The sequence below is a fragment of the Rhinatrema bivittatum genome, chromosome 12, assembly GCF_901001135.1.
Source record: "Rhinatrema bivittatum chromosome 12, aRhiBiv1.1, whole genome shotgun sequence".
NCBI lineage: Eukaryota > Metazoa > Chordata > Amphibia > Gymnophiona > Rhinatrematidae > Rhinatrema > Rhinatrema bivittatum.
In genome coordinates this window covers 63,585,657-63,607,949 of record NC_042626.1, presented here as the reverse complement: position 1 = coordinate 63,607,949, position 22,293 = coordinate 63,585,657, and the positions used below count along the sequence as shown (strand labels likewise).

At 41.9% G+C, this 22,293-nt stretch overlaps 1 protein-coding gene across 14 annotated transcripts in view; it reads right to left on the bottom strand.

Annotated features, from left to right (window-relative positions):
• PKNOX2 (PBX/knotted 1 homeobox 2) overlaps nt 1-22,293 on the bottom strand; it is a 989,927-nt gene that overhangs the window by 303,967 nt on the left and 663,667 nt on the right. For all 14 annotated transcript variants that reach the window (XM_029573058.1, XM_029573057.1, XM_029573049.1 and 11 more), the window contains one exon: nt 17,821-17,930. In XM_029573058.1, coding sequence (XP_029428918.1) covers nt 17,821-17,930 — 110 coding nt within the window. The remainder of the gene's footprint in view (nt 1-17,820; nt 17,931-22,293) is intronic.

Genomic DNA, 22,293 nt, shown 5'->3' with positions numbered 1-22,293 from the left:
AATAAAAATATACATTACCTTGGTATTAAATCAGAAGTGTAAGATAATTATGCTAACAGCTCTTGGTAGGCTTGTTTAAAAAGCCAAGTTTTAATCCCCTTTTTAAATAATTTGATGTCAGCTTCTAGTCGTAATTCCTGCGGGATAGAATTTCATAGAAGGGGTCCAGCAATAGAGATAGATCTTTCTCTTACATTATTTAGGTGGGCAATTTTAGGGGAAGGAATTGGTAGCATCCCTGTTCCGGTTGATCTGGTGGTTCTTGAGGGGGTGTGGAAGTGAAGTGAAGAGGTTAGCCATTCAATTTTTTCATTGTAGAGGGTTTTGTGCATTAGTGATAAGGTTTTATGCTGGGCCCTGTATTTGACTGGCAGTCAATGAAGTTCTTTTAATATTGGGGTGATATGTTCAGATCTTCTAGTACCTGTCAAGAGTCTAGCTGCAGAGCTCTGCAGAAGTTGCAATGGTTTTGTTATATTTGCAGGAAGGCCTAAGAATAGTGAGTTACAGTAGTCTAATCTTGATAAGACAAGTGCCTGTAAGACACTTTAGGGAAAAGGAGGAGTTTTAATTTTTTGAGTATGTTTAATTTGAAGTAACCATCGCTTATGATTTTTTTTAACGCAGGATTTCATGGAGAATTCACAATCTATAAGAATCCCTAGATCTTGTACTTCTAGGGAGATGGGGTAGTTTTTGGCCGCTTCTTGAATTTCAAGCTCTTTTGTCTTCCTTAATTTAGGGGAGATGTATAAGATTTCAGTTTTTTTTTAGTATTTAGGGAAAGATTCATTTGGGTTAAAACCTTTTCAATGGTGGATTGGTATATGTCCCAGAGCTTTAGAGTTTGGACAATAGACTTCTGGATTGGTATTAAAATTTGAATATCATCAGCATAGATAAAATGTGTTAGACCGAGGCCTGATAGAATTCTGCATAAAGGGAGCACATAGATATTAAATAATGTAGAGGATAGAGGATCGTTGGGGCACTCCGAAGTTGAGATCGATAGGATGTGACTCTTTATCAAGAAATTTTACTTTCAAGGTTCTATTTGTTAGGTAAGAGCGAAACCATTTGAGCACTAAGGGGCAGATTTAAAAAAAAATACACGAATGCGTAGTTTTCTTCGCGCACCAGGTGCAAACAAGACTACACCAGATTTTAATAGATTTTAAAATCCGTGGTCAGCGCGTGCAAGGCTGCGCAATATCGGCAGCCTGCACGCACCGAGCCGCTCAGCCTGCCTCCGTTCCCTCTGAGGCCGCTCCGAAATCGGAGCAGCCTCGGAGGGAACTTTCCTTCCACCCCCCCGCACCTTCCCCTCCCTTCCCCTACCTAACCCACCCCCCAGCCCTATCTAAACCCCTACCTTTGTTTGAAAAGTTACGCCTGCCCGAGGCAGGCATAACTCGTGCACGCCGGCCGCGCAATTCCATGGCCCGGGAGCAGTTTCGGAGGCCTCAGCCACGCCCCAGAAACACCCCCGGGCTGGAACCACACCTGCGGCCCTGCCCCCGGATGACGCGCCGCTGCGACACGCCCCCCGACATGCCCCCCCAGCAAAGCTCCGGGACTTACACGCATCCTGGGGCTTGGTTGCGCCGCCGAGCCTATTCAACATAGGCTCGGTGCACGCAGGGGGAACTTGGGGCAGGTTTTCGGGGGGTACGTGCTATTCTTATGCACGTACCCCTTTGAAAATCTGATCCTAAGTCTTTAATGCCAGATGAAATTTAATGTGGATGAATGCAAAATAATGTACACAAGGAAAAATAATCCGAACTGCAGGTAAACAATACTGGGGTCCATATTAGGAGTCGCCACTAAGGAAAAGGATCCTGGACTCATTGTGGATTATAAATTGAAATTCTCAGGTCAATGTTCAGTGGCGCTCAAAAAAGCAAATTAAATGTTAGGAATTAATTTTAAAGGAATGGAAAATATAACAGAGAATATCATAATGCCTCTGTATTAAACTGTGATGTGTCTGCACCTTGAATATCTTGTGCAATTCTGGCCATCCAATCTCAAAAAAAGAGATAACAACATAAGAACATGCCATACTGGGTCAGACCAAGGGTCCATCAACCCAGCATCCTGTTTCCAACAGTGGCCAATCCAGGCCATAAGAACCTGGCAAGTACCCAAAATCTAAGTCTATTCCATGTTACCAGAACCTCCAGGGTGGCATTCTCTGAAATGCTTCCTGTTCCATGTGCAGGTCCCCAGATGCAGAGAGAGCTCCAGAGTTTCAATGCGTGGATGAGACAATGGTGCAGGCAAGTCTTGCCTAACAAATCTGCTTTATTTTTTGAAGGGGTTAATAAGCTTGGATACATTGAACCGGTAGATGTAGTGTATTTGGATTTTCAGAAGGCATTTGACAAAGTCCCTCATGAGAGGCTTCTACGAAAACTAAAAAGTCATGGGATAGGAGACAATGTCCTTTCATGGATTACAAACTGGTTAAAAGACAGGAAACAGATAATAGGATTAAATGGTCAATTTTCTCAGTGGAAAAGGGTAAACAGTGGAGTACCTCAGGGATCTGTACTTGGACCGGTGCTTTTCAATATATATATATAAATGATCTGGAAAGGAATACAATGAATGAAATTATTAAATTTGCGGATGATACAAAATTATGCATAGTTAAATCACAAGCAGACTGTGATACATTACAGGAGGACCTTGCAAGACTTGAAGATTGGGCATCCAAATGGCAGATGAAATTTAATGTGGACAAGTGCAAGGTGTTGCATATAGGGAAAATAACCATTGCTGTAGTTACACGATATTAGGTTCCATATTAGGAGCTACCACCCAGGAAAAAGATCTAGGCATCATAGTGGATAATACTTTAAAATAGTCGGCTCAGTGTGCTGCAGCAGTCAAAAAAGTAAATAGAATGTTGGGAATTATTAAGAAGGGAATGGTTAATAGAACGGCAAATGTCATAATGCCTCTATATCGCTCCATGGTGAGACCACACCTTGAATACTGTGTACAATTCTGGTTGCCGCATCTCAAAAAAGATATAGTTGAGATGGAGAAGGTACAGAGAAGGGCAACCAAAATGATAAAGGGGATGGAACAGCTTCTCTATGAGGAAAGGCTGAAGAGGTTAGGGCTGTTCAGCTTGGAGAAGAGACGGCTGAGGGGGGATATGATAGAGGTCTTTAAGATCATGAGAGGTCTTGAATGAGTAGATGTGACTGGGTTATTTTCACTTTCGAATAATAGAAGGACTAGGGGGCATTCCATGAAGTTAGCAAGTAGCACATTTAAGACTAATCGGAGAAAATTCTTTTTCACTCAATGCACAATAAAGCTCTGGAATTTGTTGCCAGAGGATGTGGTTAGTGCAGTTAGTGTAGCTGGGTTCAAAAAAGGTTTGGATAGGTTTTTGAAGCAGAAGTCCATTAATGGCTATCAATCAATTTTACTTAGGGAATAGCCACTGCTATTAATTGCATCAGTAGCATGGGATCTTCTTAGTGTTTGGGTAATTGCCAGGTTCTTCTGGACTGGTTTTTGGCCTCTGTTGGAAACAGGATGCTGGGCTTGATGGACAATTGGTCTGACCAAGCATGGCAATTTCTTATGTTCTTATTTTGCTAGTAATAGCAGTGGTTATTTTATGTCAACTTAATTAATAGCAGGTAATGGACTTCTCATTCAAGAACTTATCCAATCCTTTTTTAAACCCAGCTATACTAACTGCACTAACCACATCCTCTGGCAACAAATTCCAGAGTTTAATTGTGCACTGAGTGAAAAAGAACTTTCTCTGATTAGTTTTAAATGTGCCACATGCTAACTTCATGGAGTGCCCCCTAGTCTTTCTATTATCCGAAAGAGTAAAAAACCGATTCACATCTACCCGTTCTAGACCTCTCATGATTTTAAACACCTCTATCATATCCCTCCTCAGCCGTCTCTTCTCCAAGCTGAAAAGTCCTAACCTCTTTAGTCTTTCCTCATAGGGGAGCTGTTCCATTCCCTTTATCATTTTGGTAGCCCTTCTCTGTACCTTCTCCATCGCAATTATATCTTTTTTGAGATGCGGCGACCAGAATTGTACACAATATTCAAGGTGCGGTCTCACCATAGAGCGATACAGAGGCATTATGACATTTTCCGTTTTATTCACCATTCCCTTTCTAATAGTTCCCAACATTCTGTTTGCTTTTTTGACTGCCGCAGCACACTGAACCGACGATTTCAATGTGTTATCCACTATGTCGCCTAGATCTCTTTCTTGGGTAGTAGCACCTAATATGGAACCTAACATTGTGTAACCATAGCATGGGTTATTTTTACCTATATGCATCACCTTGCACTTGTCCACATTAAATTTCATCTGCCATTTAGATGCCCAATTTTCCAGCCTCACAAGGTCTTCCTGCAATTTATCACAATCTGCTTGTGATTTAACAACTCTGAACAATTTTGTGTCATCTGCAAATTTGATTACCTCACTCGTCGTATTTCTTTCCAGATCATTTATATATATATTGAAAAGTAAGGGTTCCAGTACAGATCCCTGAGGCACTCCACTGCCCACTCCCTTCCACTGAGAAAATTGTCAATTTAATCCTACTCTCTGTTTCCTGTCTTTTAACCAGTTTGTAATCCACGAAAGGACATCGCCACCTATCCCATGACTTTTTACTTTTCCTAGAAGCCTCTCATGAGGAAGTTTGTCAAATGCCTTCTGAAAATCCAAATACACTACATCTACCAGTTCACCTTTGTCCACATGTTTATTAACTCCTTCAAAAAAGTGAAGCAGATTTGTGAGGCAAGACTTGCCTTGGGTAAAGCCATGCTGACTTTGTTGCATTAAACCATGTCTTTCTATATGTTCTGTGATTTTGATGTTTAGAACACTTTCCACTATTTTTCCTGGCACTGAAGTCAGGCTAACCGGTCTGTAATTTCCCGGATCTCCCCTGGAGCCCTTTTTAAATATGAGGGTTACATTAGCTATCCTCCAGTCTTCAAGTACAATGGATGATTTTAATGATAGGTTACAAATTTTTACTAATAGGTCTGAAATTTCATTTTTTAGTTCCTTCAGAAATCTGGGGTGTATACCATCCGGTCCAGGTGATTTACTACTCTTCAGTTTATCAATCAGGTCTACCACATCTTCTAGGTTCACCGTGATTTGGTTCAGTCCATCTGAATCATTACCCATGAAAACCTTCTCCGGTACGGGTACCTCCCCAACATCCTCTTCAGTAAACACTGAAGAAAAGAAATCATTTAATCTTTCCGTGATGGCCTTACCTTCTCTAAGTGCCCCTTTAACCCCTTGATCATCTAATGGTCCAACTGACTCCCTCACAGGCTTTCTGCTTTGGATATATTTTAAAAAGTTTTTACTGTGAGTTTTTGCCTCTACGGCCAACTTCTTTTCAAATTCTCTCTTAGCCTGTCTTATCAATGTCTTACATTTTACTTGCCTACATTTATGCATTATCCTATTTTCTTCTGTTGCATCCTTCTTCCAATTTTTGAATGAAGATCTTTTGGCTATGCACACAAGCAGGAGGATGCTTGTGTGCATAGGGAAAGCAACTGTGAGAAGGACAAAAAAAGGTATATCTATGGTGAGACCTCATTTGGAGTACTGTGTACAGTTCTTGAGACTGTACCATCAAAAAGATTTAAACAGATAACCCTGCAATTGTTTAGAATTAAATCTTAGTTGCCAGACTATAGCCCATTCCTTAAGCTTCACTACATCCAATCCTTGCTTCAGCCCTTGTCTTAGTCATAACTGCAACTTCAACCCTTTCTCCAATTCAGTCCAGTCACTGTTCCAAGCTGCAGTCCTGCTCCTATGCCAAGTTTCCATTCCATTACCTGTGTCATTTCCAATCTCTGATCCAAGCTCAGTTTAAATTCGATATTCCAGCTCAGACTCCAGTTTTTGCTTTGAGTTCTATTTCCAGCTTCAAGTCTCAGTTTCAATTCCATGTTGTAGCTGAGACTCCAGTTCCTATTCCAGGTTCCAGTTCAGCTCCCAATTCCAGTTCCTGTGTCAGTTCCAGCATGCCAGGACTCCTCTTCTTGCCTCAACCCTAAATCCTTCCCATGATATGGCTAGAGAATCGTTGGTCTCTAGAACTGTGTTCTTCAGCACAGAATACTAGCTTGAGGATATAATGATACTATACATTTCCTGATTGCAATTCTCCTTATCCAATCTTGTCAGGGGCTGTCAGAGATGCCTTTGCAAAGGCTGAGCTCCTCAGTAATGCCCTATGCCAGGCCAAGGCTCTGAAGCTCTGTCCCCAAAGTATGACTGCATTGCTTCCTACATTCTGCAGAGGAGAAGGGAGCTCAGGTTAAGCTTTCCTGGTTTTAACAGATTCTCTTTTATGTTGCATAAACACTGTAGATGCAATCATCTCACCCAGAAACACAAACCAAGTTATCTATTTACTAATCTACTGTAACTTTCTGACAATATGTTTTGTGTATTGTGCGGAGGGTCTCTCTTGCAGCTGTTCTGTTGCAGGATTAGGGAAAATTCTCAAACTATGTACAGAAGTGTAAAATCTATGGGTACTTTTTACCCACACATGTTATGTCAATTTTCAAAAAGAAAATGTTCCCTTACCCCACGCTCCTATCTGTGCATACAGTTACATATGTTGTGGCACTATAGGGTGAATTTTAAAAGCCTGGCAGGCAAATCATTTAGTAGATGTGCAGACAAGTCGGGCTCGTGTGCACCCAGTGTACTTTAAAAGCTGCCTAGGTACTTGCGTATCTCCCACTGTGTGCATATCTTGCTCCGATTCAAAAAGGTGCGTGGTATGGGCGGAGTTTGAATGGGGAATGAGTATTCCAGGGTGGGGCTGAGAGATGTGCATGCAAATACTTACGTGCCTGGGCGTGCACCCAGGTCTAGTGTTACATACGTTTTCTTCCGCTCTGAAGGAGGAGTAAGTAACAAAAAGAAAACTAGCTGTATCTGAGAGTTAAGGTCTGAGCTAACTGGGGGGTTTGAGGCTATTAAACTAAGGAGTTTTGGAGGACGTAGCTCTTAACTGGGTGAACTTGTGGAAGAACTGGTAAAACTGGCAATGGCATGGGCGCTCACCCCTTTTAAAATCAACGTATGCGGTAGAAGAAGGATTTCTGCGTGCATGCTTGCATGTTATAAAGCCGCCGATTATCTGGGTACGCACTGACTTACACATGCCAAAGTTACCGTCTCTCTGTGTAACTTTACATGCAGGTAATGTAGACATTTCTGCATGTGAAACACTATTTAAGGCACAGAGGGGGTCATTTTTCAAAATGCGATAAGGTGTTTTCGCATGCGTTAAGGGCTTATTGTATGTGAAAAGCCCCGTTAACACATGCGATAAGCCCTTAACACATGCGAAAACGTGTTTAACGCATGCGATCGCACCATATCGTATGGTGCGATGCAAATTCAGAAAATAGGAGGAGTTAGGGGCAGAGAGTGGGCTGTTTTAGCCTGTCTGCGAAGAGCTATCGCACAGCCGCAAGGCCGATTTTAACTACACCTCTTTGGATTGCGTTAGGCTGTGCGATAGCTGCCGTGACCATGCGGTAAGGTTTCATCGCCATTTGCGATGTCTCCCGTAAGTCCTATTTCAGGTGAATTGACAGAGAGAGAGAGAGAGAGATAGAGACTGGCCATAATATCATGGCCCATAGGTAGGTATTTGTATCCCTATGGTAGGCCCACCTAGTAACTCGAGGTGGGGTTTAGGTAAGAGTGTAGGGGGTTAAGGGCCACTCTGACATTCTACGTGACACCTACGAACAGAACAGTGGTCTCTTGTGAAGATTTGCTGGCCTTCGGAGTGAGGAAACTCACTCCAAGATGAGATTTGGGCAATGTTCTCTCAACCTAGCTTGATGTTATCCAGGTAGAGAGTCCATCAAGTTACTAGGTGGGCCTATCATAGGGATACAAATACCTACCTATAGGCCATGATATTATGGCCAGTCTCTCTCTCCCTCTCAACAATGGTCCCCTGGTGGTTGAATGAAGGAAATACAACAGGTCTGGCACTTATCGCAGCATCTGAAATGGTATCGCAATTTGCGCTAACTTAGCTCTTCGCACAGGTAATTAGTGCAAATTGCGATAAATGCTATATTAGCATAAAACACGCCCCTTTTGAAATTGCCTTCTGCATGGGTAAGCACCATCGGAACATCTCCATAACCACCACTCCAGCAGCTGGGAGTGGGTTAGGCTGGAGGGATTGGCCAAAAGCTGCATCAGAGACCTCAAGGTTATAGGAGAACACAGCAGAAAGGAAGTTAAGTGCAAAGAATCTCATTAATTACACATTATGTCACAGCTGCTGAAAGCAACTCCTGCAGGTCTGCAAAACCATCCCCCTACATTTACCAGAAGGGAGAGAGCATTATATCATACATGGTTTTTAGGTGTTGGATCTGCTTTTGTCAGCATATCTCTTGGTGTATCTAACCTCAGACTGGAAAGTCCAGTCATAGATTTAAGTTACATTCTTTGCCTAAAAGCGGACTTCTTGTTGCCTACAAAGAACAGAGAATGGATTTACCTGTTGTGGCATATGGGAAGAAGAATAAAGAAAACCTGCTTTTCATTTGAGTTGTAAAAATGATATGTAGATATTCAAGAGATTAACCATTGCTCTATGACCGTAAGGCATCATATACACTAATGGTTCTTTAAAAATAATTACTACTCTGTGACCATACACTGTCATGTACACAAATGGTGCTATACAAATAATACACAGAGGGCAATTTTCAAAGAGTTTTACTCATGCTAATTGGTTGTCTGAAAATTGGCCTCCCTCAGCATGCCTAAAGTCCAAGGGTTGTGGAAAACACCAACTATTAGGTGCATTGAGAGTTAGTGGAGGGAAAGTGAATATGCAGATTAGTGGAGGAAAAGTGAATATGCAGATGACATTTTCAAATTTTCAAATGCACTTTTCCAGCATAAATCTATTTGCAGAAAGTACGTGCAAGTGTCTGTGCACACTTTGTATCTATGGCAGTTTTCAAAGGGAAGGTATATGCATGTGTTCCCTTTGAAAATTGGTGTTAAGCCCAGGAGTAGAGAGTATGCACAGACAAATTGAAAAGTAGCCTCTCAAAAAGAGCCTGTACTTTGTAACAATGAAACTCTGGAATACTTTATTCTTGAAAATACTAGAAAGGCTTACAGCAACTAAATTGCTCAGAACATTAATTTGCTTGTTTATTTGTTCTTTCAGTTTCTGTATGTGTCTTGTTCCAAGTTTTACTTTCATTTATGCCATACTATACTTTATCATATCCTGATACTATCTTTTAAAAACAAGGCATGCACATTTTATTATACCTGCTGCCCATTTTTAAACCTTTTCTTCCCCATTTGCTCTCCAGCTGCTTGTACTGTCTTAGTAGAACAAGGAAATGGTCTTATTCCTGAGGCCATCACTGCTGTGATTTACTCTGTACACATGGCCTACTATACAATATCATCCTGCATAATTCTCTTCTAATGACAAGCAAGCTGTAACAGTCTAATCAGTAAAAAAAGATCAGTTAAAAAAAAAATCTTATGTTACAAACGGTGAATTATCTCACAACTTTACACCATTAAGCCATTTAAAGTCTCTGGCAGGGTGAGAAATGTCTGAATACTACCTGTAGTGCAGCAGAGGTAAACGGGGCTGATGAATGGCTGCCGAGATGAGCGAGGGGTCGCTTCACACTCTGATTTTCAATAAATCTCACGGTTTTTATGGCCCTTTTCGCCTCTCTCTCTCTTGCTCATCTGCTAAATCCATGGCCGTAAATCACGAGAACAAGACGAAACAGACATTCTTTGCATAGCTAACTTATGAATTCTGAAGGCTCCAACAAAACAAGAGTGCCAGGCACTTTGAAAGCAGCGGTGGAGGGGAGTCCCCACAGAATACATCTTCAGATAAATGTGCTTTTCATATGCCCTAAATCTACTGGCATTGTGTGTGGGCGCTGCAGGTGTTGAAGGGAGGCGTGACTGGGCTCTTCTCTGTTCCGAGGGAATATTTTACACGACATATATATATATATATATATATATATATATATACACACACACACACACACACACACATATATACACACACAATTTTTCCAAGCTGCACTTCCAAAGAGGGTAAATAAAACAGAACCAAAAAGGTCCTGTTGCTTCCCATCTAGAGTTTGAAAGTTTAACTATAGTGTTTCTGTAATAAGAGATCTGAGATAGGGACCTCTGTGGGTTTGAAAGCTCATGCACATCATTATCTTTGGCTAATACTGGTTCAAAGGTATTGTAGTCTACAAAAAACCCCAAAGTTTTCTTTCAGTACAACAGTATAGCTACTGTTGTATTAACTCACCTCCTCAGGGCCAATGACAACTGTGTACAGAGGACAATTACGTAGCTTTTCACATATGCTTAAAATACGACTGAAATGGGTGTAGCAACCAATAGTGTAAATCGATGATAATCAGATTTTATATTATGAACCATAGTGGAGCATTATGCCAGGCCTCAGCAACTCCTATGGCAGGAGGAAGTGCAAAGGGCTTTGCTGAGCTATGAAATATGACAGCAAAGGGAGCAAGAGATCCAATGTCTAGGAGAGAAACTTTTGGTCAGGCCTGGTTTTTGAACTTCCACCCTAATGCACTGTGGTATTTTTAGTCCTCGCTTCTAACCATTTGAAGAAAGCATTGCAGGTACCATAAATGCATTAGGATGGGATTTGCCAGAGATCCAGGACTGGTATAAATCTCTCTCCTTGACCTGGGTCATTTGGCAGCTCTGCTTTCATGGCCTTGTGTAATCCATCTTGGCAGAAGGTGAGCGGAGCCTGGCAAAAGCCACCAGCTGCAGGAGGCAAGCCAGGCCCTGCAGAAATATGAAACATTAAGGCAAGCACTAGAAAAGAGGTGTGAAACTATGAATGGGAGCAGAGAAAGAGCAATTGATTGATGAGGGAAGCGTAGCTGAGAGGAATGGAGAGAAAAAGATTATGTTAAATGGGGATAGGAGGACAAAAGTGGTGGAAAGAATGAATCTTCTCGCCTGCCTTGCTTTTGCCTCCTTTGGTCATCGCCACACCAGAGTTGTTCATCTGCTTCATTGTCCCCATACCTCCTACCTCAATGCTCCTCAGCCTCACACCAAGGTTTGAGGCTCTTGCTCACGAGTGCCGCCCTTAAGGCCTCCATCTTCCAGGTGCAGGGCTGATGCACCCTAGGGGGGGACATATGACCACAGCTGTAGAAGTTGGAGGAGTCATGTCCATGTACATATCCACAATGGACATTTGGTGCTCACAGATACAGGCCTTGAAGCTTCAAGCATGAGCTTCTTGGCCTTGGACCTCTCCATGCTCAAGTTAAGATTTTTCTTCTTCCTTTATTTAACTGAAAAGTTCTGTTTGAGGAGCTGGGTAGGCAGTGGTGAAAAATTTTAAAAACAATGAGGCAGCAACAAGGCACAAAAGTTGAAAACCTTTAGGAGAGAGAATGGGACACACCCATGTGGTTGCTTAGATGAAGACAGACTGAGGGGCTCCTGAGGTAGCATGCATGCAGAAACTCCCATGTATCCTCAGTAAAAACATTACTGAGCTCTAAGATCTGGGTCTTTGTCAGTGCCGTCTGATGAGGTCACCCACCCGCAATGGCTATCTCATGCCTATTTGTCGAAGGAGAAATCTATATCTATAAGAACATTATTAGCCAGGGAAAGCCATCACTATGAGTAACAAGAAACAGATATACTTTTAGGATCTGCCAGGTACTTGTGACCCAGAAGTAACCTTTGTCTGATTGAGGAGCACCCTTATCCCGATGCCACTGGGATGCTGCCATGCTGCTGCCTCCTCTTGACCCCTAAGTGCATGAGCACATGGCATGCCAAAGCTTAAAGGCCCCATGGAGGAAAATTCTCGGCAGGCTCCCACTATCATATGGCTGGGAATTTAAACCCCAGCCATGCTACAGCTGATGCCTCAGCAACAGATCCTCCTGTGTTTCCTGCAGTGTATGTGCTCCATGTTCCTGTCTCACCTGTTGCAGGTCCTGCCCTGCTTGTTTTCAGTTCCTGACTCATTTGCTCCTTGCCCTGCCTTATCCCAACCTGCTCCTGCTTTGTCCTACTCCTAATATGCCTTGTTCTAATTATTTTCTTGCCTTAGTCCAGTTCTGTCCCAGTATTGCCCTTGTCCAACTCTGTCTTGCCTGTCTCTGTCAGTCTTCCAGTTCTGACCTTGGCTTTGGATTTTGACTTCAATACTTGAGCTCCACCTGCCCTGACCGCTGCCTGGATCCTGATACAACTTAATATCCACTTGCCCTGACTACTGCCTAAACTTTGATGATTCCTGATCTTGGCTTGCGACTGCCTGACCACTCTTTAATGGACCCTTGCCTGCCAGCTCCTGGAACCCAAGGGCTCAACCTGCGGGCAACGGGGCCAATAGAAATGAAGGCCAGACCTCGTCTCAATACAGCATGTTCATCTGCTCTTAGCATGGGCCTAGTGGATTTGCCTCCTATGTTGCATCAATCACGCCATAGCCAAGTGCTCACACTCCGAGACAATGAACTGGCCACTGTCAGAGACAGATGCTAAACTCGATAACATAAGAAGATAAGTTTTGCCATTATGGGTCACACCAAAGGTCCATCAAGTCCAGCATCCTATTTCCAACAGTGGCCAATCCAGGTCACAAGCACCTAGAAGGCTTCCTAAATTCAATAGACTCCATGCTGCTTATCTCAGATTTTCCCAAGTCCACCTTAATAATGGTTTATGGACTTTTCTTCCATGAATTTGTCCAAACCTTTTTTCAAACCCTACTACACTAACAGCTTTTACCACATCCTCCGGCAACAAATTCCAGAGCTTTTTTATGTGTGGGGTAAAAAATATTCTCCTGTCTTAAATGTATCACCTAGTATCTTCATGCATGTCCCCTAGTCTTGAAAGCATAAACAATTGATTTGTGTTTACCTGTTCCACTCTACTCATTATTTTATAGAACTCTATCATATCTCCCCTCAGTCATCTCTTCTCCAAGCTGAAGAGCCCTAATCTCTTTAGCTTTTCCTAGTATGGGAATTGTTCTATCCACTTTTATCATTTTGGTTGCCCTTCTGCTATAGCTTTTTTGAGATATGGTGACGAAAACTGCATACAGTACTCAACACAGAGGCATTATGGAGCAACACAGAGGCATTATGATATTCCCTGTTTTATTCTCTATTCCTTTCCTAATACTATCTAGCATATTATTTGCTTTCATAGCTGCCGCTGTACACCAGGCAGAGGATTTCAACATATCCATTCTGATGCCTAGATCGTTTTCCTGGGTGGTGACTGCCAATGTGGAACCTTGAATCATTTAACTATAATTTGGGGTCCTCTTCCCTATGTGCACCACATTAAATGTCATCTGCTACTTGGATGCCCAGTTCCCAGGTCTCACAAGGACCTCTTGCAATTTCTTATAGTCCTCTTGGATTTAACTTTGAATAATTTTGAACAAGCACACATAATAAAACAGTAAGATATCTACAAAATATATCATTAACAGGCAACTCCATATACCAAATACCAGCCTTACACTGTTACCCCTAACTTAAAACACAGATGAAGTTTATCAGGAAGGGCTTGGTACATGTGTGCACAATTTTATTTGCACGCAAATACCAACTCTACCGCATAAGTGGGGGGGCATTTTAGAATGGCGTTTTTTCCCAGTTCGCCTAGTTTAGGGACAGCACTTCCAAACCCCACTAATTTATTAGCCTCCCTTTCCTCCTGTTAGCTCCAACCCTTAACTAGCCTAGAAGTGTTTGTTTTTGTACTTACAACCTCTCTATAGCAGTAGTACGTTTACATGCCAGGGGACCCCAGCACTTCTCCTGGCCTTCCCCATCCCGCCCATGCCCAACCCAGACCATGCCCATGCCCTGCCCCTTTTTCTGAGCTTTTGAATTGCGCACATATTGGGAGATACCTGCGTACATGGGAGCCTTTTGAAATTCACAAGGGTGCGCACCAGACCCACTTGTGTGCGTATCTCCCAGCTTTGGCACATGTAGGGCTTTTAAAATTTATTTTATAAGTAGCAGCTACTTGTTGTGTTCTATATTTTCTAAAAGTTGAAATTATGCATGTATTTTCACTTTCATATGCACTTATGTAAAAACGGAGAGGTCTGGGGCATTCCGAGGCGAGGCCAATACTTACACACATGCATTGCTATTTTAAAAGAAACTTGTGTGTGTACATTTGCCAACTTACTTGCATAGCTATACACCTGTTAATTATCTGGCGTAAGTAATATTGAATGTGTTTATTGTGTACTATTGGCCAGATGGGAGGCCTGGGTGATCTGGGGGAAGTTCAGGCTAAAGAATCAGAAGGGCCTTGATGTCCCGGAGAAGGACTGGGTGAACTAGTGGACTAATTGGCAAACTGGTTAATTTAATTTGTGTACACATGTTTTAAAATTGGCTGACTTTCATGTGTAAATCCCTATATAAAGGGATAAGTCCCTTGCATGTAAAATATAAGCATATAGGTAGGAAAAGCATTGATATATGTGGTTTCAATGAATTGCATGCACTCGTGCACAAGCCTACATATGAGCATATGTTGCAGGGTAGAAGTAAGTGTATTTTATAACATGCATGATTATCATATGTGCATGTTATAAAATACTTGCATAGATCTGTTCTTGGCCATATTCATGCATATACGCTGCAATGCATATTTGTTTGAAAGTTATCCTCCTTATCTGTAAGTGTAAAGAAAATGCAGAGACACCAGGATAACCCACTCCTCAATCTGAAAGGAGGAGGGCAAATTATCAGGGGCAAATTTGCTTACCACAATATGAAATTTTCCCTAAGCTCGGCAACAATTTGTTGCTGAACATTCATTGCTTTACAGCGCTTAGGTAGTTACTATGGCAACTACTCACTGCATCCAAAAAATCCTTTTTTTCATGTTTATTTGTTAATAACCCTGATAATTCCATAGACCCCTTTCCCTCGCCCCCTCAATAAAATCCTTCAGTTGTTCAATACTTCTAAAGAAAGGAAATGCCTGTTGCTGTCTCTTTTGAGATAAGTATGCCACAGGTTTCCATTCTCTTGCAGTGGCGTAGCCACGGGTGGGCCTGGGTGGATCATGGCCCATCCACTTTGGGTTCAGGCCCACACAACTGTAAGAGGCCTGTTGGAGAAAGGGCGCTATGAGATCCCATTCCCGCAATGGTGAAGGGCCTCAGAAGAAGCAAGGCCTCCACGAGATCCCATCCCCACAGCGGCAAAGAGGATGGCTGGAGCTGCAGTGCCACTGCGAGATCCCATCCCCACGATGGCGAAGAGGAGGGCCAGAGCTGCAATGCCACCGTGGGATCCCTTCCCTTCCCCACGGTGGCAGAAGTAGGATTTTGGCTATGCCTAATGAAAAGGCCTCCGTGTGTGTAGGTGAGAATGGGATGTGGGTGAGAATGGAAGCCTGGGTATGCGTCTGTGTGCATAAGAATAGGAGCCGGGGGGGGGGGGGGGAGAAAGTGAGAGAGAGAGTGTGTGTGTGTGTGTGTGTGTGATAGAGCATGCAGAATGAGAGAGTGTATGTAGAGAATAAGAGCTTGAGTGTGGGGGAGCATATAAGAGTGAGAGCTTGTGTGTGTAAGGGAGTCTGTGAGAGAAAACATGTGTGTGTGAGGCAGGAAGGGAAGAAACAGTAGGAGAAGAGAGAGACTGAAAAGGAATTAGGAAATGAGCAACAATGGAAAAAGGAAAAAGAGAGACCATGACCAACTGATTAGAAAAATACAAAGATCAGATTTTAGCAATCGGAATATGCCATCTTTGGGAATGTGCATTTCTTATATTTTTGTATTTTGCTCTTTCTTCAGTATTCCAATATTCAGAGTCTGGATTCTCAGGCTTTCTATTTTGGTTTTGTTAATATGTTTGTTTTTAATTTGTAGTCTCTCATTTCTATATTAGGAAAGGGTTGGTCTCTGGTTTGCCTGTATGTGACTGAAGTGCAGTATTTCTGCTAGTGTGTAGCAGTCCAGCTTGTTCTGTTACTCCAGTAGGTGATATATTAATGTTCTAGAGCCTGATGTAGTAGTTGCATTGCTGCTTTTTCATAAGGTTGCCTTTGAGTCCTGAGAGTCAATGCTGTGACTGTATGGCAAAGTTCTAGACGTCTTTTTCTTTGCAGGAGTTTGTGTTACTTCACAAAGGGGCAGATCTTTAAACCTGTGCGCGGGCTTAGATTTGTTCGTGCAACCCAGCACAAACACATCTACGCCCGATTTTATAATATGTGCGCACTGCCAAGCGCATGTTATAGAATCCAGGGTCGGCGCGCACAAGTGGGGTGCATAATTGTGCAACTTGCGCACACCGAGCCGCGCAGCCTTCCTCCGTTCCCTCTGAGGCTGCTCTGAAATCGGAGCAGCCTCGGAGGGAACTTTCCTTCCGCCTCCCTGCACCTTCCCCTCCCTTCCCCTATCTAACCCGCCTCCCAGCTCTATCTAAAATCCCCTCCTGACCTTTATTGGGAAAGTTACGCCTGCCTCTGGGCAGGCGTAACTTGCCCGCGCCAGCCGGCCACTGGTGCACCATCCCCCGGCACAGCAGCTGTTCCGGAGGCCTTGGTCCCACCCCCCGGAACGCCCCCGGGACGGCACCCCACCCATGGCCCCACCCCTGGAACTTCCCTTTTTCGAAGCCCCGGGACATAGGCTAAGCACGTGCAGGGTCAGCTTGGGGCAGCTTTTCGGGGGTTACACACATATGTTACGCTCGTAACCCTTTGAAAATCTGCCCCAAAATGTTTAGCAGTGAAGGGATATTTTTTGCTGAGGTGACACCAGAATTTGAATATTTTTTTTCATGTTGGTTGTAATGTGAATTGTCCTAGCTCTGCTCTGCACCTGTTCTGATGATTAATGCTATTTTATTGTAGTTATGATGATTTCTGACTTTCTGCAAAGAGGATTCATGAGAGAGTACATTAATTTTTATTACATGATTGATTGGATCTGTTTGTTTTCTGTGCATTTTAAATTGCAATAAGTATAAAATAAATTAATCCAGATTAATAAGGAATTTTTAATTCTGGTAAATGCTTGAAATAATTGAAGTAAAATGTTGAATGACATTATTTATCAATAAAAATACAACAAGTAGGTCTCAGACCTGTGTGCCTACAACCCACCCATGTTAACCTTGTGCCCAGGGCTGGTGCAAGGGTATTGGGTGCCCTAGGCGACCCTTGTGCTACTGCCGCTACCCTCCCCCCCCCCGGGGTTGTACCCCCCCTCCCAGTCACGCCCCCCTCCCCCACCTGTTTTGGCGCCGACTGTGTGTTTCTCAGGGCGTCGAGCCACAGGGGGTGCCAAAGAGCATCCACGTGGTGCCGCAAGCGGGGCCTATCCCGCTCGCGGCAAAGAGAAATAGAGACTGTATGGTATGGCAAATAGAGAATTCAGTCTCTATTTCTCTTTGCCGCGAGTGGGATAGGCCCCGCATGCGGCGCCCCCTATGGCTCGGCGCCCTAGGCTACCGCCAAAGTTCGCCTAATGGACGCGCCGGCCCTGCTTGTGCCCACCCAAAAATCTGTTCTGGCTACACCACTGTTCTCTTGGTATGTATGTATCACTCACCTGAGGGATCTTTCTTGATATGGGTTTCTTAGACTCTTGAACACTGACCTGTTTGATCTCTTGGCATAAGTTTAAAGCCATGTACGCTCACCTGCTGAGTCTCTTGGTACGGAGGTGGAGGCACATTCTGTGTGGCCATCATGGTCAGAGCTGGTGCTGGGGACACATGTTGCATCATGGGATTGATTCACATCTAGAATCCTGTCATGGAGAGAAGGTTTAGTATTATTTCAAACATAAGAGAAAGAAAAGTGCTCTCAAAATAAGAAAATGCCTGATCTCTTCCCAAATTCTTCTTTACACTATCATGTTCACCAGTCACTTGGTTACTTGACTCTCTGGGATCTATTCTTGGCTTACTCCTCTGCACCTTAATAGCCACGGATGCTGTTAATACAACATTCTAGGTCCCCTGAAGGGGTTTATATTGTAAAGTGCTGTGATTTTCCTGAACAGCAGTATATCAAATAAGGTAAATTTAAACCTGAAGGTTTTGAAGGATCTGTCTCTTGAACCCTGCCATGCAGCACCTGCAGGCCATGCTCAAGTTATAATCTGTGGACCTTGGTTAAAGACTATTACAGCTCCCAGGAAACTGCCAGTAAAGGTCTATTGCTCCTTAACTCAGTCAGGGAAGGGTCTGATTGCTATGAAATACCAAAGATGCCAAGGAATAAAAAAATATCCTAAACAGTATGTGCTATCCAAGACTGCTCACAAGATGTACAATGAAACATACTAAATATATATTCAATTACACCATGACAAATGAAAGCTGACAGTTCTAAAGGACAAGAGAAACCAGCGACCATATTAAAATAAGAGGGGGCGCCTTTGGCATTGCAACTCTGACCAGGGCAATATAGCACATGCTGTTCAATGGGTCCAAGAGGGAGTAGGCATACCGAAGGCAATGTGTTCAATCCCAAAGAAGGGAAAAAGGCTTGATTCTATTGCAGTGAATCCTGCCAGTCAGATAGCAATGCCAAAGGGGCCATCTCTGAAGAGATATCCTTCCAGCCCTCAGCCTGGCAGAAGTACATCTTCGCCCAGTCTGGTGTTCAGGATATCAACAATTAATATATAAGCGAGAGCTTTGCACGCACTGCCTTTATTGCAGGCAAATTATGTCTTGCATATTCTTGGTGGATATCCTGAAAAATCAGGCTGGACCAGCACACACATGTATATAAATACACAAGGGAAAGTCAATACATAAGATGAATACATAAGATGAATTGAAACAGTTTTAAGGCTTAAACAACTATACTTAAACATTTTGTTTAAGTTTGTCCATACATTTTGTATGGACAAAGTTACCCAGATCAGCAAACTGAAAAGGCTATAATCTTTAAAACTGTTACATAACAAAACCAAAGAGGCTAATTTCTTGCAGATGTTTAGGTATATTGGATTGATTGGCAAACATTTTATTTATTTAGCTCATGCCTTTTCATTGGTAGCTAAAGGAGAGTTAAATTCAGGTACTGTTTGAATTTCCCTATTCCTAGAGGACTTAAAGTCTAAATTTGTACCTGAGCCAATGAAAAGTGAAGTGACTTGCCCAAGCTTACAAGAAGCATCTATGGGCTTTCCTACTTCTCAGCCCATTGCTCTAACCCCTAGGTATTCTCTACTCACTGGCTACCAATTTTTTAACAGTTATTTATCAATTTTCAAATACAAATCAAGAATAATCTTGAGTAAGAAACAATAGCAGAGTAAATTACAACTCAAAAGAAAGAAAAAAAATATAAATTCAAATTTTGGATGATGCTACATACTGTATGATCAGTCCACACGTTTTATGAGCATTGCACTATCATAACATAAGTAAGGAAAAATATAAGAAAGAAAAAAAACAAAAAAAGGTGTAGCAGTGAAAAGACGCCAAGTTATATGTAGTGAGACTCCAACTACTGGGAGGCAAAGGGTCCAGCAGCCTAATGATGTAGGTGAGGATGGTAAAACTGAATCTTCTACTAATCCTGGCCAGGAACTCAAAAAGATAGTTAACTGGGGAGGATCACAAAACAGGAAGCTTAAACCTTTATATTTAACAACACATCTACATGGATAATTTAAGGAAAATTTAGCACCAAACTATAACATTAATAGGAATTGCTTCCTCTTTGGGTAGATTTAGCAATGTCTAGACTTTAGAATTAAGAAATATGGCATCTTTATATCAAAGAAATTTCAAACCCCAATCCTTGTTCTAAAATAAATTTTACAATAAACATTGCACACTTAATAGTTCCTTCTTCCTCTTTCTCCAACACTCTAGAAATATCTATCAGATCAAGAGACACCTACAGAGCCAGCATTTGGCCCCTGTAATCCCTTTTACCCATTGGCACAGAAAAATAATATGCCCTAGACATAGAACAACATGAATTTTTTGGAATCTTCAAATTCTCAACAAAATATCTTTTTAACAATACCAAAGGAAGAGAAATAAACATTTTAGGAAATCAATAAATCAAAGTATCCAACTGCAGATCATATTTTCTAGATGCTCTATCTTATTATGAATCAATATACTATCCTTTACCAAAGAATAGTAAATAAAATAGGCTTTATTTTTTAAAGATGCTTTTAAGCAACTATTGCATTTTATATGATTTGTAAACTTTTATAAGATTTTGTTTGTTACGTATGTAATTTTATGAGTGAATATTGAATGTAATTTGATGTTATTTACATCGAAAACTCATTTTGGAGGACAAAGAATATAAAACAGTTTAAATAAAATAATTTAATTAAATGCTCATTGATCTGGATCCTCCCAATATTAATCTCAATAGTGTGCAACCTTTGCTTATCATCAATAATTTACAGAGAAGGGTGGTCAAAATGATAAGGGGGATGGAACAATCTTTTGACCTTTTGGGATCCTGCCAGGTGCTTGTGACTTGGATTGGCCACTGTAGGAAACAGGATACTAGGCTTGATGGACCTTTGGTCTGACTCAGTATGGCAAATCTTATAAAAGTTCCAACTCCTCTATCTTGCCAGGAATATCCCAAATCTGGAATGAAAGAGCTTGCATCTGAGCAGAAAGAGATTTCTCCATATTCGATTCTACCTGCCACAACCCCTCCAGCATAACCTCCTGTGTTCTTACCAGAACAAGGGTAATATGTTACAAATTCCAAACCTGCAGCAACAGAAATTTTTCCAGTGGCCAAACTAGATCACAAGTACCTGGCAGGATCGCAAAAGGTCAATCGATTCCATGCTGCTTATCCAAGGGATAAGTAGTGGATTTCCCCAACTTCATCTTAATAATGGTTTATGGACTTTTCTTCCAGGAACTTGTCCAAACCTTTTTAAACTCAGCCATACTAATAGCTTTGACCATAATCTCTGGCAATGAATTTGAGTTGAATTATATACCAAGTAAAAAATATTTTCTATTTGTCTTAAATGTATCACCTAGTAATTAATTGAATGTCCTCTAGTCTTTATTTTTTGAAAGAGTAATCAACCAATTCACGTTTGCCTGTTCCACTTATTGACCTCAGCTTTCTCTTCCCGAAAGCGAAGAGCCCTAACCTCTTTAGCCTTTCCTCATAGGGAAGCAGTTCCGTGCCCTTTTATCATTTTGGTCACTCTTCTCTGTACCATTTCTAATTCTGCTATATTTTTTTTGAGAAGCAGTGACCAGAAATGCATACAATTCTCAAAGTGCGGTCGCACTATAGAGCGATACAGAAGTATTATGATAGTCTCTGTTTTATTCTTCATTCCTTTTCTAATAATTCCTAGCACTCTATTTGCTTTCTTGGTTGCTCCTGCACACTGAGCAGAAGACTTCAACGTATTTTCAATGATGACGCCTAGACCTTTTTCCTGAATGGTGACTTCTAATGTGTACAGTGCAGTTTTGATTCAGGTATGAGTTATGTTCTAGTTTTTCTCGATCTCACTGTTGCATTTGATACCATCAATCATACTATTTTGATCTCAAGATTAGCTGAGGTTAGCATCGGCAGAACAGTTCTCTTATGGTTCTCTTCTTTTCTCAGTGATCATTCATAGCAAATCAACAGGATCATTTAACATTTTGTGTTAGGGTCTTAACGCCATAATGCGTGTGTTAAATAGCAAAACGCACGCTATTAGGCAAATGTTGCATTTACTATGCAAGTGGGAGGAGTTTGGGTGGAGTTAATGGCAATGAATGGCTCCTAACTTCAAATGCGATAGAGTAACACACAGCTAACAAAGGACAATGTACAGAAAAAAAGTGTAGTTATTTCAGGCATTAAAGCCAACGTTGCTGTGCGTTACTCTATCACATTTTTTTAGGAGCCGTTCATTACCTTTAACTCTGCCCAAACTTCAAACAAGCTAGGTAGAGAGTGCATTGTACAAATCAACTCCTCTTGTACCTTTTCATCGATTCAAAGTGCAGAAAATCTTAAGTAATGTCAACTTTTCTGTTCGCACCTCCTACTGTGTATGTAAAAACGCCCTATTCCCCAAACTGAGTTAAAAGCGACCCCTCTTACAGTGGTATAAATAGTAAAGTTACAGATTCGTCTCTACAGTCTCTCTC